Source organism: Pectinophora gossypiella, chromosome 27 (genome assembly GCF_024362695.1).
Source record: "Pectinophora gossypiella chromosome 27, ilPecGoss1.1, whole genome shotgun sequence".
NCBI lineage: Eukaryota > Metazoa > Arthropoda > Insecta > Lepidoptera > Gelechiidae > Pectinophora > Pectinophora gossypiella.
The window spans coordinates 1,492,253-1,516,530 of NC_065430.1; the positions used below are offsets into that span (position 1 = coordinate 1,492,253).

A 24,278-nucleotide genomic window follows, 5' to 3' on the forward strand; every position below is an offset into this window, starting at 1 on the left:
TTTTAACTTTTGATGGACAAGTATTACCAAAACGTGTGTTTATGTGCTATACTCCATTGACTGTCGACTTGTACATTTACCCAACCATTCAATGTTACAGCTGCTGCCGTTTTGGTCATACAAAGGCTCAATGCCGCTCCAAGCCTCGCTGTTATAAATGCGGACAAGGACATACTGCCGAATCTTGTTCAATAGAACAAGAGGATGGATCATGTTGTCTTTGTTCTGGCTATCATTTTGCCACTAGTAAGGCTTGTCCTGAATTTTCCCGACAAAAAAATATCAAAGTGTCAATGGCTCAAAACTGTATCTCATATTTAGAGGCTTCCAAATTACATCCCGTTGTTTCCAAATCTTTTGCTGACGTTCTTAGAACTCCGCAACATAAACAATCTCAAGATGAGGCTGCTAACCCAGCAGCTCGATTGTCCCCATCTTCCAGCTCATATAAAAAGACAGTTTTCCTTAAGCCTCGTGCTCCTCCTACGCCTTCGGCTGGGTATGACCGGGCTGCACATGCATCTCTTATAAAAGATTATGATATTCCTCTATCTTCACCAAATGGTTCTGCTCTGAAAAATGATAACTCAGATAATGATAAATCAAACCAACCCATAGCGAAATTAATTTTGTCTCTTATTGAGCTTTTGTTTAAATCCAGTTTAATTACCACCAATTCTATACCGTCTCACGTTGCCCAACTAATTGAAAACACTGTGTCTATCAATCCCAATAATGGATCAGGTACTCCTACAGTGGAATTGTAGAAGTGCTGCTGATAAAAAACCTGAAATAATATTTTTAATTAATAAATATAATCCCTCAATAGTCTGTCTCTCAGAGACATGGCTTCTGCCTGAATATTCTTTTAGAATATCAGGCTTTAATATTCTTAGGAAGGACAGAGCTAGTGATGCGCATGGTGGTGTTGCCATCCTTATCAATAGTTCTGTTCCTTACCAACAAATATCTCTTCCTCCTGTAAATAATGGTGTTGAAGCCATTGCTATCTCTGTAAATAATGTTTGTATAGTTTCTGTATATATTGCTCATCCTACTGTAGCTTTGTATAGTGAACTCACTAATATATTACAATCTATACCAAGGCCCTTTTTAGTACTAGGTGATTTTAATGGCCAACACCCGGCGTGGGGAGGGTCATCTAGACATATTTTTTATGGAGAAGAAATGTTGGGAATTTTAAATTCTCTCAATCTGTGTATTTTAAATGATGGAACTCCTACTCGGCGTACTGGCCCTGACGAGGGCCCTAGTGCTCCAGATCTCTCTATATGTACGCCTAATCTAGCCTCTATTCTTTCGTGGTCAGTTCACCCTTCTACTTGTGGAAGTGACCATCACCCCATAACTATTAAGTTTCCTTCGTTACATCCAACGATAGCTCCGAAACCTACTCCCCGTATGAAATATAGATTACCCAGTGATTGGTCTGCTTTTAGTCAGCAAGTTGACAGTAAAGTTTCAAACCTCCCTTCTGTCTGTATGGGTAATGAGATTGCTTGCTCTGAGGCTCTTGTCAAAGCCATGATTGAGGTTGCAGATGCTTTATTCCCAATTAAAGTGGGCGGCTCTAGAAAGATCCCCTGTCCACCTTGGTGGGACAGTGAGTGCACAGAGGCTATAAAAAGAAGGAGGGAAGCAGAAAGGGTATATTCTTGTTTTATGACATCTGTGAACTATGAGCTTTACTGTCAAGTGGCACAGGACACTCGTAAAATTTTGAAAAAGAAGAAGTTTGAGGGATGGAGAAGATTCTGTAATAGTATTTGTCCAGATGTTAATGTTTCTGTTGTTTGGCAAAGCATTAGGAGATTCAGAATGGGTGTTATCCCATCATCTAGAGGCTCTTTATCTTCAGAGCTAGCTGAGCAATTTCTAGATAATCTAGCTCCTTCTTCAGTTCCTGAGTTGCAAATTCAGTGCTTGCCGACTTCAATTTCTTATAATTTATCAGGATTAAATTCACCTTTTTCCATGTCTGAAATTAAAGGCATTTTAACAAGTTTAATTGACACGTCACCCGGTCAAGATGGTATACCCTATTCTTTTTTCTGTAACAGCAGTGATAACACTTTAAATTACTTTTTAAATATTATAAATTCTATTATGTTGTCTGGCAACATTCCCCTCTCATGGAGGTCCCAGTCAGTAATACCTATCTTAAAACCAAAGAAATCTCCTTCTGACGCATCTTCTTATCGACCTGTTGTTCTATCTTCTGTGCTGGCTAAATTGGCAGAACATTTAGTTAAGAATAGGCTAGAATGGTATTTAGAAAGCAATAGATTGCTCTCTGATAGTCAGTTCGGCTTCAGAAAGGGCAGAAGTACTTCTGATAGTTTGAGTCTGTTTATGACTGACATTAGACTGGCATTTTCAGAAAATAAATCCATCCTCTCTGCTTTTTTAGACATTAAAGGTGCCTATGATAATGTTGTTATTTCTATTCTCCATAAGAAATTAAATTCATTAAATGTTCCGGAAATGCTCACTTCTTTTATTATTGGAATGCTGTCAGAGAGATCTATAAGTATTACACTAGATGGGTCCCAGATGTCTAGACTTGTTTGGCAGGGCTTACCTCAAGGCTCAGTGCTGAGCCCTTTACTATATAATGTATATACTTATGATTTAGAGGATTCCTTAAGTAACTCAGTTAACATTTTACAGTATGCAGATGATCTTTTATTGTATTCTTCAGGTAAATCTGTTTCTAATTTATGTAACACACTCACAACATCTCTTGGAATATTGAAGGGTTGGCTGGATAATAATGGCTTAGAATTATCCGTTTCCAAAAGCAATGTAGTGCTTTTTTCCCGTATGAGATCTCCCCCTGAAATTAATGTTTTTTATGATAATATCCCCATGCCTGTAAGTTTACAATGTAAATTTTTAGGAGTTATATTGGATTCTAAACTTACTGGTATTCCACACTGCAATTATATTGAGGCTAAGTGTGAACGGAATCTTAATATTATTAAATGCCTCAGAGGTGTTTGGTGGGGCGCTCATCCTACTTCTCTCAGAATTATTTATAATGCACTAATCAGGAGTGTGATTGATTATGGATCTTTTTTGCTGGAACCATGTAGTGCTGCTGCTTTAAATAAACTAGATAAAATACAATCGGTAGCTTTAAGAATTGTTCTGGGCGCAATGAAGACTAGCCCTATTAATGCAATGCAAGTCGAATGTGTTGAGCCCCCTTTACGACTGAGGCGGCAGTTTCTTTCAGATAGTTATTTATACCGTTGTTTACAACTAGGCGACCATCCACTTTTAACCAAGCTAAAAATCCTCTCTGAAGAAGTCAACTCCTCAAGTTACTGGACTCATAAATGCACTCCTTGTTTAATTAATAGCTTTCAAAAATTACTGGAAATTGATACGCCTATTCATAACTCAATATGTTTCCCTCTTTACACCTCCAACTATGAATCCCTTGTTTATAAACCTGATGTTCGTTTAAACTTGGGTATAACTAAACAAACTTTTGAGGCATCCAATGTTTTCAATTTCGTTCTAGACACTGAATTTGACAATGACATTGATAGTTGGCATCATGTTTTTAGTGATGCGTCCAAACGACCCACGGATGATAAAGTAGGTGTTGGTATATATCACTCACAATACGATATAGTTCAAAAGATTAAATTACCACCTGAGAGTTCTGTTTTTACTGGTGAAGTTTTTGGTCTGTATAAAGCGGTTGAATATGTACTTTTAGCAAAACTTAAGAAAACTATAATCTTTTCAGACTCAATGAGCGCTCTACAATCTCTATCAAAATTTTTATTTAAAACAAAACTTATTAGTCCATTGATAATAGAAACCAGAAACATGATTGTTGAGTGTGCTGCAAAGGGATTTTTGATTATTTTTGCCTGGATCCCGGGACATAGGGGTATCCGTGGAAACGAACGGGCTGATGGGCTTGCTAATGACGCCATTGATTGTGGAGATATGGCTTATTATAAGATCTACCCTCATGACCTTCTTGCTCTACCCAGAGTGTATTTACGTGATTCGTGGAGGGAAGTGTGGTCTGTCAGTTCTCAAACAAAAGGAAAATATTTCGCTTCTATTCAACCTGAAATTCCTGCAAAACCCTGGTTCTCGCGGTTGCTGTTGGGCAAGACGGCATCATGCATCCTGACTCGTATGAGATTAGGTCACGTTTGTACGTCTGCTCATCTATCTAAATTTCATATAGTGGACAGTGCTTTATGTGAGTGTGGTGAGGTGGAGGATGTGGATCACATCTTCCTGAATTGTCCTAAATACGATAATGCTCAACTTTTTCAGGGACTTACACATTTACACATTCCTTTTCCTACTTCTATCCAGATCCTTTTATCTTCAAATAATCCTTCTGTCTATCGTTTATTAAGTATGTTTATTAATACTAATGATATTAAAATTTAACTTCCTCTTTTTATTATTATTTTATTATTATTCCTCTCCTGATCCTCACCTTTTCCAAATTCCGTTCCCTATCCGGTATATTTTATTATTGAAAAGTTTCCTCGTTTTAACGACTGCACAGTAACAATATGAAATGCCATAATGATACCACCATATTATTGAAGACTAAGATCACTCAAGATTTGTCATTGGCACATCGCTAGCCGCGGAAGCCAGAAGAAAAAAAAAAAAAAAAAAATTGTTTTGGTAACCACCCGCGCATGGCTATTATGAGTCATTTATTTACAAATATGCGCGAATGAAAATACTAAAAATATATACAACAGTTTAATTATTTTGATTAGTCGCCAATGAGGTGTAGGTACGTATTAGTGTATGTATAAGTTCATAATTTGGTGCCCGGGAAATGTCACCTTTCACAATATAGCTAAGGCTAATGAACCAAAAAATATTCCATGAGCTACTGACGAACACTAACCTTTGCGTCACTGAATTTTATTTTAAACATAATCTGTCAAAGCACAGAAACAAACATAAAAAAAAACTAAAGTATAGTGTGTCAGGATCAGCGTTGCCAGACGTCCTGATTTTGGCGGGACGTCCCGATTTTTAAATCAAAATTTTTTCGGGAATAACTCAACCGTGCATGCAACGTACTGAGAAAGCGCGGGCGGATGGCACAGACAAGTGTGTAATAAATAAAACAATAAAATTTTAATAAATAAGTTCTAATAAATAAAACTTTAAAAAAATTGATTTTGATTTCCCTTTTTTTTATTCAGAAGACGAATAAGACTCAACTATTTAACGATAGGGTAAATCTGATTTAAAGTGTCATATTTTTATTAAAATACTTTTTCTATGGATATTTTTGCTATCTATTGTCACGTAAACGTAATTTGAACTCAAATTAAAAGAGAAATATTCAAAAACTTTTTATTATATACGTTTTTTTACTATGTCCCGCTTTCGACGAAAGAATCCCGCTTTTTTTTCACTTAAAAAGTTCCATATCCGACTTGGAAAAAAAACAATCTGGCAACGTTGGTCAGGATCGAAGGAAATGGAATTCCATAGTCTCTGCTTACCCCGTTGGGAAATAGGCGTCTTCTTCTATGAAATGGGTTGTGAGGTCAATTACTAACACCATCAATCCTGGTGTCAGGGTTATCATTGAGCCGCCATAGCCCCTGACATGACTCATGTAACGACTACTTACTTACATCAGTTAGTAGTAACTGAGACCAACGGATCCGGGACCTTTGGCGACTCTAATAACCCTGACGATAGAAGAACAGGGAAATCGTCGATCACGCCGGCGAGGTCTGTAGTTTATGTTATCGCGAGCTGATTGGCCGCCTCTATGGTTAGAGTAATCAGGTCGTCAGGATGTAGACAGGAATTGAACTCGCGACATCTCCTTTGATGTTCACATTGTCTTAATTTCAACGCCGGTCTTTCTGCCAGAGTCTGAGTTTACTTACGAGCAGTCCAGTGTCATTAGATACGATGAAACCAACAGTCGCCTGCGCAGACTGATGGGCACAGAGTATAAATACGCAGTAGACTTATAGAAGGGACACTGGTGGTAATTCCTGCGTGATTCAGTGGTAGAGCGTTAGGCTCACGATCTGGAGGTCCCGGGATCGAATCCCGAAATGGGGAAATATCACAAAAATTACTTTGTGATCCCTAGTTTGGTTAGGAAATTACAGGCTGATCACCTGATTGTTCGAAAGTAAGATGACCCGGTTACTACTTACTAATGTAAGCAAGTAGTCGTTACACGAGTCATGTCAGGGGCTTTTGGCGGCTCAATAGTAACCCTGACACCGGGGTTTATGAGGTTGGTACTCCACCTCACAACCCACACGATAGAAGAAGATATTATGGAATTTGTGACCCCGCTTAGGGACGGCACTGAAAGGTATCGGCGTCCGAAGGACGTAATATACGATCCCGACGACCCGATTACTCAAGCCATAGAGGCGGCCAATCAGCTCGCGACACCAAACACTTCAGAACCTCGATATCGACCCCGCCGGCGTGGTCCACGATTTCCCTCAATCAGCGCTTATCGCTATCGACCCACTAGGGTCGATTAATTCTTTCAAATATTTTCCTCTCCGCCCTGAGCCGAGGTTCGCGCCCAACTGGGCACCCTCAGGCCTGTTGTCTTAAACGTTGTACCGGGCGAGAGCCTTCAGCGCTCCGCATCTGTCCGGCCAAGTAGTTAATGCCATCTGAGGCAAATCTACAATAAGGCACGTCAAAAAGAAAGTAATTTGTGATTTGACTATTGGAGGATGTTTCGAGTTAACATCTTATGTAGTCACCCGGATCAAACCATATCTCACATAGTGAACGAGTGCCGTCTGCACCGGTTCCCAGCGGTGGTATAGCCGAGCTGCATTGTGTGACGGATGCGACAGAGACTTGGTTAGGGGAGCTTCAGCTGGATATATGATCCACGCAGAATATTTTATTTTTGTCTGCCATAAGTACGCAACAACACCACCTCCACCAACCCGCAGTGGAGCAGCGTGGTGGAGTATGCTCCATACCCCTTCCGGTTGATTGAGGGGAGGCCTGTGCCCAGCAGTGGGACGTATATAGGCAGTTTATGTTATGTTATGTTATAAGTACGCAATAATAATCTTAGAATGAGTGTCAATCACGTGTTAGGCAGCAAACGGTAATAATGAGATTTTTGTATGAAGTGTCCGTTGTGTATTCTACGTGTTGGAAAGTTGCCAATGACGTTATCGCGTTCGTATCAAATGTTAGCATCTTCCTGCGGATTTACTCGTCTGTTCGCTGTGTCAATCAATAGTGAAGTGTTTTTTTTTTTTTTGACGTGATTTATTGTAGATTTGCCGCAGATGGCATTAACTACTTGGCCGGACAAATGGGGAGCGCTGAAGGCTCTCACCCGGTACAACGTTTAAGACAACAGGCCTGAGGGTCGGCTCAGGGCGTCGTCTGAGAGGAAAAATATTTGAAAGAATTAATCGACCCTAGTGGGTCGATAGCGATAAGCGCTGAATGAGGGAAATCGTCGACCACGCCGGCGGGGTCGGTATCGGGGTTCTGAAGTGTTTGGTGTCGCGAGCTGATTGGCTGCCTCTATGGCTAGAGTAATCGGGTAAGTTTACCGCTACGCCACCGAGCTCCTCACTACGTACGTAGGTATATTTCACCGCGCGCGTTACTCGGTCAGTTTACGAGACAGGTAATCAATCTGACGAAATACAGACGCGAATAATTACACACTCGACGTCTCGAACTTGAGAAAAATAGACGCGCCTGAAAAAGATGATTCGGGTAATCTTTTTTAGTCTGTGGCGGAGAAGTTTTGCCGCCATCATGGTTTAAGAAAACTATGCTCAATTCTATGACAAGCCGCCATTGCTAGCCCTTTGATGACGTATGTGTTACCATTAAATTGGTATCTCTAACATTCGAAGGACGTACTTTGAATTAAATTGAGGGGACTCAGTCAACCGGAGGGCGTATAGAGCATACTCCACCACGCTGTTACACTGCGGGTTGGTGGAGGTGTTTTTACGGCTAATAGCCGGGACCAACGGCTTAACGCGCCCTCTGAAGCACGGAATCATGTTACTTTTTCAGACTATAAGGTGATTCAAGCCGGAATAGTCTTTACTAAACAAAGGACAGTCTCACAAAGTGATGTCGACAATGTCCCCATCGGAAATCGAACCCGGACCTCCAAATCGTGAGCCTAACTCTATGACCACTAGACCACTAAAGTCTATGTAAAAAACGCAGAATTATGAATGAGAGCACATCAAAGACTTTACAAACATCATTGTTGCCTTGACTCCTCTTGTTACTGCTAAGAATTTGTGATGAGTCATCGACTTCAAGGATTTAAGGGTGTTGGGACCCTCGCTATACAGAGTGTAAGTGACATCGTAACGAATACTAAGGGGGATGATTCAGACCATGATTCTGAATGACTTAGTTATCGACTGGATTTTTCCGTCACAAAATTCATGTTTATTCATTTTTTTTAATTATTTTCAATTCTATACTTTTGCAATGGAAAATTCCATTTGATATTAACTCAGAATAATAAGCTGAATCATCCCTCAGTATTTATTACGATGTCACTTACACCCTGTACAAGTACATGCAAGTAGCCATACAAGTAGATAGGGTGTTAGTGACAGTTCCATACTTTTGCGACGGAAAATTCCACTTGATATCAACTCAGAATCATGGTCTGAACCTGAATCATCGTTCAAAGATTTGCATTCTAAATAACCTTCCAAATTTCCAACTCCAAGATTAAGCCACTTGCTTCCGAAAATACCTAAGTTCTTAACATTTTTTATAAGTAATAAAACTTTAAAACGAAAAGAAAAATGTGTTCAGTTTTAACTTTGACATTTTTAATACTTCTTTACACTATTTTTATGTGCGCTAAAAGTTATATTTAGTTAGCAAAAAAAAAAGCATCGTACGTACGTCCCGTGTTGATACTATAAAGCAGTTGATTTAAAATGCCATTAAAATGTCGATTTGGCATGGGAAACGGCGTTCGGGCACTTTTACAACACGATTCAAATAAACATAGAACGTAATAAAGACGCTTTGATTTTAACCGATGCGTAAAACGGATCGATAAACAGTTTGACAGCGGTTTTGGCGGGAAAGTAAACAGATTAAAAATAGGCGGTTAGAGATTATAAAATTAATGACTCAGTTCACCAGGTGATGGAACAAAAACATGTTTATGATTATGTTTTTTAAACACCTACAAACATCCTGTTATTGTCATGCAAAAAGAAAGTTAAAATAGACTTTAGCCGCCTTCATACAAAATGAAAATTAAAACACATAATAACGGGTTCTTACCGCGTTCAAAGTAGGGATATGAGACTCCCGATATTTCAACACTGTTGCAAGTGCCATGATCACGGGATGACTGAGATTGGAGTGGAGTAGGTAGATCCATAATTTTCTACGGGTAGACATATCTGTCTACCCTCTTTCTTTGCCGCTTGTTTTATGTATTTGATATCGGAATGTTCGGAACCATCTGAACTCGCACCAAACTCACTACGACAAACCACACTCACTGTGTCCTCACGTTTTGTCACCACATTAGGCCGTTTTAAGCTTTTTACAACACCTACCACTGGATTCCACATGCTCGATAATTTGAACCCGTCCTCCCTATTGAAATTTTTATGTTTTCTGATTTAATAGCCTCTATCCTCATATCCCTACTTTAAACGTAGTAAGAACCCGTTATTATGTGTTTTAATTATGATAATAACCGCGTAAACTTAAAACAATGTATAAAATGAAAATTAGAGATAATCATCATCATCATTGTTGCCCGTCATCTATCCAACTTTGGATATAAGCCTCCTGTCGTCTTCTGCACTTTTGTGATTCTGGCGGTCTTGAACCATCTGCATCCAATCAGCCCATTAGAATATTACAAGTTTCATCTAATCCTATACTACAACTATAAATGAATGGTTTAAAACCATTTAAACCAATCCGTTTAAAACGAAAAAAGCCGTTTAAAAAACCGAAATCAACCATTTTTTTCGGTTTAAAACGGCTGCTGTTGATGACTATGTTTTTGTTAATTATAACTACATTTTCTTGATATTACCGAGGTAGAGATATAACGGAGTGCCTTTAAACTGTGTAAAGAGTTTTTAATGTGTATCTCACTGTTTGATAATAATATACTTAGCGTGTTTAGTTCTAGTTGGTCCGTCGTGGGTACTTCCTATTGATAATTCTATAAACTAATTAAAACGAAACATGACGTCAGGTGACTAAAAATTGCCCATAATGAAGTTTAATACACAGTTATTTTATTGTTGTAGGCGAGTTTTCAATAGCTTAAAACGATTTGTTTGGGGTTTAAAACGGCAAAATTCTGTTTAAAACGGTTTAAATCGGTTGTTTTACATCTATAAGTATAACCCAGCAAGCGACTAGGGAATTAATGTTCTCAACAGGTTCTCTACGTTTAGTTCGGAGATAGAGGCTTCAGCGCTACCCTTTATCCGGTGAAGTAAATTCTGACATTACAAGCACACTCTTAATATATTATATATAAAAGTACTTAACTTAATAATATATTTTTCTTTTCCCAAAGCAAAATTCTCAAGTATACATTTCAAGTATTGGCACACTTGTATCCGCTAATGCTGCGTGTTCGATAAAATCAAAATAAAATCTAAAAATAACGCCGACGACTCGCCGTCTCCAGTAGCCTGGAAGCCGCCATTACGCATCGACAGCTTTCCCGCGCTTTTGTAAATAGATAAAAAATAATAATTAAAAAAAAAAACTTCATTTTAAATAACTTTTGTGTTAAGAACGATTAAAATACCAAATTAATTAAAAAGTTTATTTGTGGTCTTTTTTCAAATTAGGTATCCTGCTAAAATAACAAAACTATTATCTTTTTTAAATATGGAAAAAATCTAGTGTAAAAAACTTTTTTAAATTATAAGGACAAAAAGTGGACACTTAAAATACCTTTTAAAGTTTTAAAAGATGGCGTCGGTAAGGCAAGGGGTGCGCTTGGCTGTCGTCCTCCTCATCTTCTTGTGTGTGGAGAGTCGAGCTAAGCTGACGGATGAAACCCCAGCAAATCCCAGTGTCACTCCTGCCGAGGCTAAAACTCCTAAGAAAGTGAGTACTATTATTCCTTATTCAAGTACCTAGATAATCCATTTTTAACAAGCTTAACATAAACTCACGATTATCAGATGAACTAAGTACTCACACCTCACCGAGCTTTCTGTTAGGCCAACGAGATAAGTGAGCCGTATCGCCGTCTATAATGGTCGAGCCAACTGTGTTAGGGAAAACTGCACTTAATATATAATTACACACTAACATCCACACATACATACACACACACACCACACACACACACACACATATATTAACGGCCGTCGGTGGACTAGTGGTTAGAGCGTTGGGCTGACGATCTGGAGATCCGGATACGATTCCCGATGGGGACATGGTCGAAATTACTTTATGAGACTGTCCTTTGTGTGGTAAGGTTATTTCAGGCTTGAATCACCTGATTGTCCGAAAAATTAAGACGATTCCGCGCTTCGGAAGGCACGCTAAGCCGTTGGTCCCGGGATACTAGCCCAAACACCTCCACCAACCCGCAGTGGAGCAGCGTGGTGGAGTATGCTCCATACCCCCTCCGGTTGATTGAGAGGAGGCTTGTGCCCAGTGGGGCGTATATAGGCTGTTTATGTGTATAAGCTAAATTAACAACTCATTGGTGCATCTCGCCATCAAACGTAACAGTTTGGCGGGATAATATTGTAAGAAATAAAATTGTACTTACCAATTTAACAATAAAAATAAATAAAAAAAAAAACCGGTACCGGGGTTCAAACCGGCGCTCCCCGTTTGACAAGCAAGCTGATATACCACAGGACCACAACAACTTCACATTTTGTAATTTATGTACTTGTATTATTTGTTTATTTTATTAAGTACTTAGTTTAAATAGCCCTGACACCAGGGTTGATGGGATTACCAACCCCAACCCCACCTCACAACCCACACGATAGAAGAAGAGACAATGAGGCGTTTTGTATGAAGTGTCCGGTGTGTGGCTCTGTGCCGCCACTGCCATCTAACACGCAAGTGGAAACGAGAAAATGGCGCTAATTCCTGCAGACGGCATCTAATTTTATTTTAAGTTATACCTGTCATTTTCTTATCCGCTAAAAAAGAAAGGGACGGGTAATCGACAGGCATAAAATTTATGGAACACACGTCAATTTTAAGCAGAAATCCAAAACAACCGTCAAAAATTTTACATCGGCCAATAGAGTTAAGTAGACTTATTCATGCCTTTTAAAATGAATTTGTTGACAGTCATCCGTTCCTTTCCTTTTCGGCGTATAAGAAAATGACAGGTACAACTTAAAATAAAATTAAATGTCTACAGGAATCGGGGCCATTATGAAAGTCTTTAATTACACTATCATTTAAAATAAACTGTCGAAATGAAAGAGAATTTTAGTGATTTCGTCGTACAACCACGAACATCCCACAGGCCAATAAAATCCCGCAATTTCATAATGTCTGTCCACACTTTCAATTTACGAGCGAATTATTATTATTTTTAAAATGATAATAACCAGACTATTTTGTTTTTTTTTTGAAAGTGCCACGCAATGTGACGTAGATTAAAAATATTAATAGGAAGACCCAAAGACCCGTATAATACTTGTTCCTTTTTTAACGTGACGTATTTTGGGTTATAATATCAGATGGCGCTGTATAGATTTTCCTTCGTTTAACCTTCTAATTCCATGCATAACAGACATATGCATCTTTTATCTTTGTTTTTGGGTATAAATGATGAACATTGTTATTACACCCAGGCATAACATCTTCCACCCCTTACTATTCTGATGAAAGTAACGAGAAGAAATATAAGTATCAATATAATTCTATATTGCTTTTTATATGCTTCTGCCATTACATTATATTTTTGCATAATTTTAAGCTAACTTTTTAATTTACTTTGCAAGGAAATTTTGTACTTTTAGTAAAAGATTTATTTACAGTTGTAATGATATTTATATATGTGACAAGTAATAGTAATTCTGGTCTGTAATTCACATAATTTTCAATAATAAAAGTTACCTCCTTGGAATGTTGGAATACCAATTTAATGGTAACACTTACATCGATGGGCTAGCAATGGCGGCTTGTCATAGGATTGAGCATACCTGCGGGATTAAAATGGCCACATCGAAGCAATTCGTCTAAGAAAGCAATATTGCAATTTGACATTTGCGCATATAAAAGTAAGTGCGCAATGCAAACACGTCGACGTGTGTGTTTGTTTGAATTTGCGGAATCCTAAGAAAGTCCAAATTAGCTCTACAATGCCATTGAACGCTTATTTTTTCCTACAAAACGATCATTTTTATGGTTCTGACGCCAGAAGACTTGCGCAAAATGAACATCGAGATGCCAAAGTCTGTTTTCATGTGCAGTGCCAGTTTTTAAAATACTTAATTATATTACACTTTCCATAAAAAAATATTATATACCTACCTAGCAATTTTAATTTTTTGTTAAGGATTATCACAGATTTTTTTAAATACGAGTACTTATGTAATCCTGGACCCTAGCAGAGGGCAGCAGTAACTGTCAGTACTATACAGAGACGGAGGACAGGAGTCCTAGTATGGCTTTGTAATAGACTACTCTCTGGGCGCCATCCCACTTGCGTCAGACAGAGTACTGCGGGGCGGAAGGCAAGATGGAAACTACTGCCCTATTTTCCCCTAAAAAAGTAGCATGGAAAATGCTGCACCGACAAGAGCGTGGCTCTAGCCTCATCAACCCTGGTGTCAGGGTTACTATTGAGCCGCCAAAGGCCCCTGACATGTCTCATGTAACGACTACTTACTTACATTAGTAAGTAGTAACCGGGACCGACGGCTTAACGTGCCTTCCGAAGCACGGATCATCTTACTTTCGGACAATCTGGTGATCAGCCATGTCCTAGCCAAACTAGGGACGAAGTAATTTTTGTGATATGTCCCAACCGGGAGTCGAACCCGGGACCTCCGGATCGTGAGCCCAACGCTCAACCACTGGACCACGGAGGCCGTTAGCTGTTATTGTTGCTGAGCGAGGGTCCCAATTACAATCTATCTTGTTAACTCGTCGGGTCGTTTACCAGGCTTGCAACTTGTCCATACTGTTGTACGGTGCCGAAACGTGGACCACGTATGCGAAACAGGAACGCCGTCTAAACACATTCCAAATGCGTTGTCTCCGGAACATCTTGGAGATCTCATGGAAAGACAGGGTCACTAACGAGAGGGTTCTTGAAATCGCGCAGCTACCCAGCCTCACGGCTCTGTTAAAACAGAGGCGCTTGAAGTGGCTGGGGCACGTGTTCCGAATGGAACCTTCCCGTCTACCACGTCGTGTTTTACTTGGCGTAATAGCACACGGTAAGAGAGATGTCGGAAGACCGGTGCTTCGATTTAAAGATTGCGTCAAAAGAGACATGAGCTCATTTGGAATTTACCACGAGGCATGGGAGGAGCTCGCCGACGATCGAGACCTGTGGAGGAAGCGTGTGCTCGATGGACGCGACACTCATGATCACACCTGGTTTGACACACTGGCGAGCAGGAGAATGAAACGCCATCAAACCGACAACAATCCACCAGTTGGAGACTTCTCCTGTAGAGTGTGCGGTAGAGTTTGCCGCTCTAGGATCGGCTTGCACAGCCATGAAAGAAAGTGCATTTCTTCGAGGCAATGACGTCATAAATCGTCTGAAACAGATGTATAAGGCCAATGATGATGATGTTAACTCGTAACGATGATTGTTTTTTTTTTTTTTATTAGCCATAAATTCAGATACAATATTTTTTTTATTTTTATACAAATTCCATTATTCGCGGTAACGTTTAGGTATGTATCTGTGTGCCCATTGGCAAAGGCCTCCCCCAATCTATTCCACTCCTCCTTGCATTTAGCCGTTCTAGTCCAGGTTCTACCGGCCACTCTGACGATTATTGCTACCTTATAAACATATCAGTTATCTTAGCAAATCTTCAAAGTGTTGCGTAGCATCTGCGGTGTTAAATTGAGTGATAGAGTGAGAAACAGTTTGATAAGAGAGAGATGTGGTGTAAAAGACGATATAGTGCGACTAAGATTGAGAAGGATTACTCTAGCCATAGAGGCAGCCAATCAGCTCGCGACACCAAACACTTCAGGACCCCGATACCGACCCCGCCGGCGTGGTTGACGATTTCCCTCATTCAGCGCTTATCGCTATCGACCCGCTAGGGTCGATTAATTCTTGCAAATATTTTTCCTCTCAGACGACGCCCTGAGCCGAGGTTCGCGCCCAACTGGGCACCCTCAGGCCTGTTGTCTTAAACGTTGTATCGGGTGAGAGCCTTCAGCGCTCCCCATTTGTCCGGCCAAGTAGTTAATGCCATCTGCGGCAAATGTACAATAAGTCACGTCAAAAAAAAAAATGAGAAGGGGATATGATGATGAACAAGAAATGTCTCAACGTTTAATATACATAGGGTTGTCATCCGTTTCCCCGGATTTATCCTAGTTTAGAGGGCAAATATAGTTTAGAAGGTTGCCGTAGAAATGAGGTCTTTGCGTAGCATCTGCGGTGTGAAGTTGAGTGATAAGTAGAGTGAGAAACAGTGTGATAAGACAGAGATGTGGTGTAAAAGACGATATAGTGACTAAGTTTGAGAAGGGAATGTTAAGTTGGTTTGGACACGTAGAGCGGATGAAGGATAATAGAATTACGAAAAAGGTTGATAGTAGGGCTGGCAGAGGAAGACCTAGAAGGACTTACATTGACCAAATTGGGATGTCCTTAGAAAAGGTTTAGTACGATCTACTCTGAACCGGCGTGCGTGTATGAAACGATTTATGTACTTATGCTAAATATGCACCTCACCGACCTTTCTGTTAGACCAACGTGATAGGTGAGCCGTATCGCCAAACATAGAACTCGTTCAGCTGGTTGTCTTCCCGGGCATGTCGTAAAAACCGACAGAGGGATTGTGTCCTCTAACATGATGGACTAATGTTATGGGCGATAGGCTGATCCCTTATCACCATAAGGTTCATCATATCCATCTTAGGACTTCGTATCAATAGTGGCTGCAAGTTGTCTTTGATTACTTGTGGCTCTGTTCACCCCATCAGGGATTACGGGCGTGAGTTTATGTATGTATGTATTTTCAGTTCTATATTTTTCCGACGGAAAATTCCACTTGATATCAACTCAGAATCATGGTCTGAATCATCCCTCAAAGTTTTTGTTACGATGTCACTAACACCCTGTTTTAAGTATTAAGAAATATACTTAAAAAATATTAAGGGCGCGCTAACATGCACTGAGGTAAGTACATAATTATTCATATCTTAAAATAAATAAATAGTCGTTGCATACGAACAAAATTATGACCGTGGTGATTCATAATGCGAAATTACGACGCGCGAAAGAGGTGTAGCGAACTAGACAAGAGATGGGCAAGTTGCTGGTATTTCAAAAGGAACAAACTGTTCCAAAATAATAGGTATATAATATTTGATAGAATTACATAACGACCACTGTGGTCCAGTGGTTGAGCGCTGGGCTCACGATCCGGAGGTCCCGGGTTCGATTCTCGTTGGGGACACCATCATCATCATCATCAATTTAAGAGCCACACTCTTGTCGGTGTAACACAGGTGCTCGGTGGGGACATATCACAAAAATTACTTTGTGTTACATTTGTTTGCATTGCACACTAATAATTGATAAAATTACATTACATAACGACCTCCGTGGTCCAGTGGCTGAGCGCTGGGCTCACGATCCGGAGGTCCCGGGTACGATTCCCGGTGGGGACATATAAAGAAAGAAAGAAAGAAACGTTTATTATAAAGGGACACCACAGTAACAAATACAAAACAAATATATAATTTAAAACACGGAGTAACACACAACACATATCACAAAAATTACTTTGTGTTACTTCTATTTGTATATTAATTTAGTTATCTACCTAAACGATTACGTTGTCTTACGCTGCAAATGTTGTGTGCACTTATAATTGGCTTATGTAACAGTCTAATTCCTGATGTGACTTTTATTTTATTTCATGTTGTATTTATAAGCTGTTGGTGTACCTTTTTTTATAAATAAATAAATACAACTCACGCCTATTTCCCACCGGGATAAGCAGAGCCTATGGAATTCCATTTGCTTCGATCTTTACACACTTCTCTTCTTTCCTCCACATTCATCAATCGTGTCATACACGCACGCCAGTCACAGTAACAGGTACGTAAAAAGCGTATTTACCTGTGACTTACCCCATCACTAGCACCTCTAAACTTCTACGACTGGCGGATATTAAAATAAATCAACACCCACGATATGGTTTGCAAAATAAATGAAACAAAATAATAAACGGTTATGTTTTGCGCCGGCGTCTGTCAGCGGGGAGCGATTAGCGAGTATTTTGAACAATAATCCACTTAACACGTTGCGTAAATGAAGTAGGTACATAGTCATTTTTTTGTTTTTTTTTTTTGTTTTGGTTTTCGCCAAAGGGTAAGGCAAAGGGAACTATGCCCATACAGCCATGTCTTACGTATTTTTTTTCTTGATGATTAATGAAATGATGAAAGGTGATGATTATGAAACCTAAGCCCCCACCCTCGGAGCAGACTCCTGCTCCGAACCCCAAACGAATTAACTCAAAAGTCCGCATAAACTTTCGAGTTATGAAGAGGCTTGTTGGCACGAAGCGAAAATACATAGATAGACTTTGTTTATTGAATATTCCGATACAATAACACTGTCGCGAATGTCTTCCGACTAACTTAATGCGATCATTAACCACAAAACACCACTTCGTATAATTATTTAGATTATTCAATGAAGAAAGCAACTGTCCCGTTCCCGCCAAAAAGCCACCAGGGGGGTTAAAATGGCGACATCGAAGCAATTAATCTAAGAAAGCAATGTTAATTGCGCATATAAAAGTAAGTGCGCAATGCTAACAAATGTCAAATTGAAATATTGCTTTCTCAGATGAATTGCTTCGATGTGGCCATTTTAACCCCCCTGGTATGCTCAAAAGAAAGTGACAGCTAACATTTCAAGGTTAGACCAGCTGACGTCATCCCGCCCTGGGTTGCCATTTCGTAAAAATAAATTACCCACGACCAATGTTTTTATATTTACTCAGCAAAAGATTTACTTATTGTTTTAGTGTTTTTTTTTATTTATTTGCGCTGATTCCAGCCCTCGCTTCACAGCAACCGCGCGGAGCGAAGGAGGGATTTTCCAGGCGAACGAATAGCGTACCAGGGATAGTAATAAATAAATTATGGAGACCAGCTAGTGTCTCAAAATTTGCTTTTTTACTTTTTTTTTCACCACTGGCATTGGAGCCATAACCTACTTATGCAAAGAAAAAATAAACATTCTTAAATGAAATATTGACTGGTCTTAAAAAAGACACAATGTAACATCTTGTTTTAAAGTGAGAACGAAAGTTGTGTCACAATAAAAAAAAGACGTGCACCTACTTAAAATAAAAATTCTTTAGTAAAAAATTGTTTACTAAAATGAAAAAAGTATAATCGCATTTCTAGTTCTTATTGTAAATTATGTAAGAAACTTTAAACAGACGTAATACGCGCTCGTTATCCTTAATGGGGTGGGTAGAGCCATGAGCCTCGAGTAAGTAAACAGCGGGGACTGCATGGCTACGATAAAGCGAGTGGCGCGACGCTTATCGCGGAACTGAGGAGATATAAGTAATTCGCTAGCTACATTCATCATCATCACCAGCCCATTAACATCCCCACTGCTGGGGCACGGGCCTTCCCAATGGATGGATAGGGAGATCGGGCCTTAAACCATCACGCGGGCCCAGTGCGAATTGATGGTTATTAACGACTGCTAATGCAGCCGGGACCAACGGCTTAACGTGCCTTCCGAAGCACGGAGTAGCTCGAGATGAAAACTTTTTTTTGTGGTCACCCATCCTATGACCGGCCTTTGCGAAAGTTGCTTAACTTCAACAGTCGCAGACCGAGCGCGTTTACCGCTGCGCCACCGAGCTCCTAAAGCCAACTGTAATTTGTTAAAATTGCCTTCATCCTAATTACAGATGAGATGTTTGAAATCGCTAATATTAAATGATAATTTACAACGTGTCTGGCAATCCTCCAACTAATATTATACGTGTCTATTACAGGTTACGATGCACGGATCGATTCACGCCCACCTTATTTAAAATAAAGTGTGGCGATAATTTTGATTTACATCTTGTGACTATGCCTACGCCGTTTACGATAACAGACGTCAGTTTATGTAGTTTGTGTGTTACAAGTTTACAACAAACTCGTTCAACTGCTTGTAGATTTAGGCTCCAGACCACATTTCAACTGCAATCCAACCGCAAATTGCAGTTCTGGTGCAGTTTGAATGCAGTTGACACGACTGCAATAGAACTACTAACCCGTACTAACCAAACGGGCAGACCGATTGCGTCGTGACGTCACATGCCGCGTTTTCATACAAATTCCATACTTAGCAATTTCGTGTTTTGACATTTAGTAAAAAGTAACTGATTTGACGAGTTTTTTTTATTACTTACTTGTTATAATATCCGCTATAATTTTTGATTAGATAATCAAATGTTGTAGACAGCTAGTTACATTTTATGTAATTTAGTTTTTGACGTTCAAAAAGCGCTAACTTTGTAAGCAAATTTTCAAATTTTTTTTTTGTTTTTTTTTTTAATTTGAATTTGTGTTTTCTTTTCAGATTCCCCCGTTGCATGATGGCGCGGCCCTTTTGTTTGCTGACGAGCTTAAAATTACTCTAGAGAGATATCTATTCGGAATATGCCCGCAGACTTTCAAGGTAAATTGATGAACGTTACATTATATTGAGGGATTTTCGTATTTTATCTTTGGTTTTGGGTATCTCTCTCTTTATTTAAGAGCTGCGCTCTTGTCGGTGGAGTAACCGCCATTCCTCTCTTCTTCCCGCCAAAACCTTCACCTCCCGATACGACACGACCTGCACCTTCTCTTTTATTTGTTTCAAATGTTATCCTAGGTCTACCCCTTCCTCTCTTCCCTTCAATTTTTCCTTCTATAATGTTTGTTATAAATGAATCGTGTCGTATCAGGTGGCCAATCATATTTCCTCTCCGGTTCTCTATAGTCTTCAATATGGTTCTCTTTTCTTCAACTCTTTCCAGCACTTTTTCATTTGACACCATTTCAGTCCAGCTTATACCCTCCATTCGCCAACACCACATCTCAAACGCTTCCAACCTCTCTCTGTCTCTCTGTGTCATAGTCCACGTTTCACTTCCATAGAGTGCAATGCTCCAAATATATGATTTAATAAACCGTTTCCTTATTTTTCCTTGGTTTTGGGTATAAATGATAATTATTTTTAGTTACGTTTTCCACCGATTATTATTTTTATTATCAAAATAAAAAGAAGGAACATAAGTAGCAACACAATTCTATACATAATCTGATTAAAATATCAAACAACAATTATTTTTATATTATATGCTTCTGCCATACAACGTCTACTCAAGTAGATAAAAACCTCGATATATTTCGCGCCGCGCGCGTGTCGATCACCGTGCAGAGTCTGCTGTAGACACATCTGTGTAAAACAAGGTTGTTTGTATGACGTGTCCGGGGTGTGCTTCTACGTAACCTAATCTTTGAATAAGACCGTAAGGCCGGTTTTCACTGACGCGGAGATGGGCGGAGAAGAGCGGAGATGTGCGGATTTGACCAATCACAGCGTTCGAGAGAGCGAAAAACGAAGACGCTTGTCACTCTCTCCCTCACGGTGATTGGTCGATTCCTGCGCATCTCCGCTCAGCTCCGCGTCAATGGGAACGTAGCCTAATGACTCTGTGGGTAGTCTGAAATATTTTCACGCAGTCTCGTTGGTCGCAGATGATCGGGCGCGGTAAAAACAACGCCACCAACTCTTGTGACCTCGACACCGAGCAGGAGGATCTGGCTGGCAGGTGAGTGAAGCAGCTATTTTTACAAAAAAAGGACTTGGGTTCGACATATTTTTAACTCTTAACTCTATTGTATTTCATAAACGTTATCAACGCGTTGTAATTAAATATGTTCTTACAAATAAATATGCTCAAAAATAATATTTATTGTGTAATATTTATTATGAATAAAGAATTGAATATTAATACACTAAAAACATTACCACAAGGCCAAAACAAAAGTAAGTAAGATAGCTAAAGAAGCAAGTGAGACCACAATAATCGTTTAAACTTCGTAATATTATTGTCGAAAAGATCAAGATCAGCATTACGACGCATAAGAACGTCATAGTCACGACACGGCATTAAACTATGCAGAGAATAACACAACATAAAACATAAGCTCAAGTCGATATTGCAATTGGAGTAGTCAGAGATCAGCTTTCTGTTAGACCAACGTGATAGGTGAGCCGTATCGCCGTCTATAATGGTCGAGCCAATTGTGTAAGTGAAAACTGCAGTTAAGATAAATTGATAACTCATTGGTGCAAATCCGATACCGGGGTTCGAACTGTCGCACTAACATATTTGACATTCAGTGAGACTTACAGTTCAATTTGTCAAAAAAGTTAATGTGACATGGTACCAAAGTGTATACATTAATGCTCGTGACCGTACCACAGGACCACGGTGATTATTGTCCGAAGTTCAAAGCCCACGATATTTATATCCCTACGTAGATTGCGTATGCTTTGGCGTTATCTACGTGGGCGGTATGCCGCGGGGGCTAAATAAAACTTAATTTACGTCATTTTCAATCTAATCTTTCAGTCAGACAGGGATATGGTGTAAAAGACGATATAGTGATTTAGATTGAGAAGGGAATGTTAGGTTGGTTTGGACACGTAGAGCGGATGAAGGATAATAGAATTGCGAAAGCGGTATATAAAGCGAAAGTTGATGGTAGGGCTGGCAGAGGAAGACCTAGAAGAACGTACATTGCCCAATTGGAGATGTCCTTAGAAAAGGTTTAATACGATCTACTCGGAACCGGCGTGCGTGAAGCGATTGATGAATGTGGAGGAAGCTAGAAAAGTGTGTCAAGATCGAAGCAAATGGAATTCTATAGTCTCGGCTAACCCCGGTAGGAAATAGGCGTGAGTTTATGTATGTATGTATGTAATAATTCAGTCCCCATGATCTACAGATTCGCAACTCTAGCACTTCGAGCGCATTCGGCCGCGCGTGTGGACTGCGCGCGGTTCGGCGCCGCGCTCGCGAACACGCTTGGCGAACTCGCGCGGACAGCTGCCAACAGACATGCTACTAATGTTGGTGAGTATCTGCGTTAGAGTTACATCCGTATTGTAAGATGTTAACTCGAACTTTCTCCGTCCGTCGCAAAACTATGAAATTGAAAATACTTAATAATAAAAAAAAACACTAAAATTTTAATGATTTTTCTGACAGGAAATTCCACTTGATATCGACTCAGAATCATGGTCTAAATCATCTCCCTCAGTATTCTTTATGGTGTCACTAACATCTTGTATGACCCACTCGCAGCATTGTGGGGTCTACACGGTTACTCTATCGTATTGGCGCAACGTACACCTCCAATTAATCAATGTACGCCATTTACTTATGTTGATAGCGCATGCTGCGTCTATTTATCGTCGCCTGCGGTATTAATCGCATCGCACGCGACAGCGCATCCTGTGCACCCCGCATGCAGAGTTTGTTTATGATATCAAGTCACGAAGTAAACAGATATGTTTATTAATTTATCCCGTATCAATTTCAGCAGCGAACAACGAAGCGAACAAGAAACGAAAGCTCTCTAAGAGCCAGAAGGCGAAGATTCAAGCGAAGCAGCGCACCGCGCTAGCTGTCAAGAAGAAGGCAGCGGCTGCGGCGGCGGCGGCGGCAGCCAAGATGGCATCTGCGTAACTTTTATGGAAGTAACTACTTACCTACAAAATTAATTTAGACAAAATTAAATATCTGTTGTTATTTTTCATCTTTTTCTTGTGTCTCTGTAGCACGGGTTAAGTATAGGTAGCTTACATTCACGAATTTATCGCGTCGTGCGCGACATCGTAACTCGTGCAGCAGAGGCAAGTTTGTTAACTTTAAATAGTAAGCTAGATGTTGTTAAGTCAAGAATTGACATTAATTAATAGAATTTATTTAACATAGATGTACTACAGCAATTGCGGCATGCGTGGCTTCCGGATTGTGCTAGGGTGTGAGGTATGAGTGTGTCCTGTCGTGTCGGTACAGTCATGAGCAATATAATGTACCCACTGTAGGACTCTGTCGCACTAACATATTTGACATTTAGTGAGACTTACTGTTCAATTTGTCAAAAAAGTTAATGTGACATGGTACCAAAGTGTATACATATTAATGCTCGTGACCGTACTGAACATATTTGAGTTAACCTTGTGATGCCAATATTTCAAAGCTGTTCGTACGTAGCGAGAGTATTGGTCGAAGATATTTGTCGCGTCAATGTGGATAGTAGGTAAGGCTCATGCCGCAGAGGCTGCTTTGTAAGTCTCGTAATTTTTATCGCAAATATGTGATATAATATTAATTTAGATGTTTAATTAGCTAATTATTTAGGTCTTTGTCAAACAACTTGTTAATGTGTTATAAAATTGTTATAATAAGATGTCTTACAATTACAAATACTTATTATTTTTTTATTTTTTTTGTTAGAGTAAGAATATTATACTCTGATCCCAAGGTAACAGTGACCTTTGTGGAGGACGCATAGCGCCAGTTAAACAATGGCTCACTGTCACGGATTACTTTTATTGGATGTTCTCTGTACGGAGTTCGACACAAGAATGGTACAACTCGTGCGGCTCGCCTTCTTATAAGGGTTGTCCCCACTACCGTACCTTGCACGTGTGTCGTAAACAAGTGCAGGTGTTGTTTGTTTGCTAGCCGCACGTGTTGTTTACAGTTAACATAATATTTAGATTTTCAATATTTCGCTGTCGCGCTATCATTTAATTAATAAAATACCTATTAAAATACGTGTTGTTAATTTTCTTTTAGTCACATAAGTAAGATAGTATCTCTGTGATTTCGCTATTCTTGCAAGATATTTTTACCCGACTTCGGCGAATCAAAAAGGAGGGTTATTTGTTTGACCGTTTTGTATGTATGTAAGTATGTATTTATGTATATATGCCGATCTGTCCTAAAAGTTTGCTTATCACG

General features: G+C 39.6%; 1 protein-coding gene and 1 long non-coding RNA gene across 4 annotated transcripts; one reads left to right on the forward strand and one right to left on the reverse strand.

The window, feature by feature from the left end:
* Positions 1-10,632: 10,632 nt before the first annotated feature.
* Positions 10,633-17,553, reverse strand: LOC126379046 (uncharacterized). Its single transcript, XR_007568226.1, has 3 exons — positions 17,359-17,553; positions 10,987-11,134; positions 10,633-10,755 (listed from the first exon to the last, which is right to left on the reverse strand). It is a non-coding gene; the product is annotated as an uncharacterized LOC126379046 (long non-coding RNA).
* LOC126378985 (uncharacterized) lies at positions 11,005-23,752 on the forward strand. 3 transcript variants are annotated; one of them, XM_050027559.1, is made up of 5 exons: positions 11,005-11,142; positions 19,829-19,927; positions 20,980-21,068; positions 22,252-22,379; positions 22,849-23,752. In XM_050027559.1, the coding sequence occupies exons 1-5, from the start codon at positions 11,005-11,007 to the stop codon at positions 22,992-22,994; spliced, it is 600 nt and encodes a 199-aa protein (XP_049883516.1). In that variant the 3' UTR covers positions 22,995-23,752. The 3 variants fall into 3 exon arrangements, with proteins under 3 accessions (XP_049883516.1, XP_049883517.1, XP_049883518.1); XM_050027560.1 differs by having other exon boundaries at positions 22,852-23,752; XM_050027561.1 differs by having other exon boundaries at positions 20,995-21,068.
* The last annotated feature ends 526 nt before the right edge of the window (positions 23,753-24,278 follow it).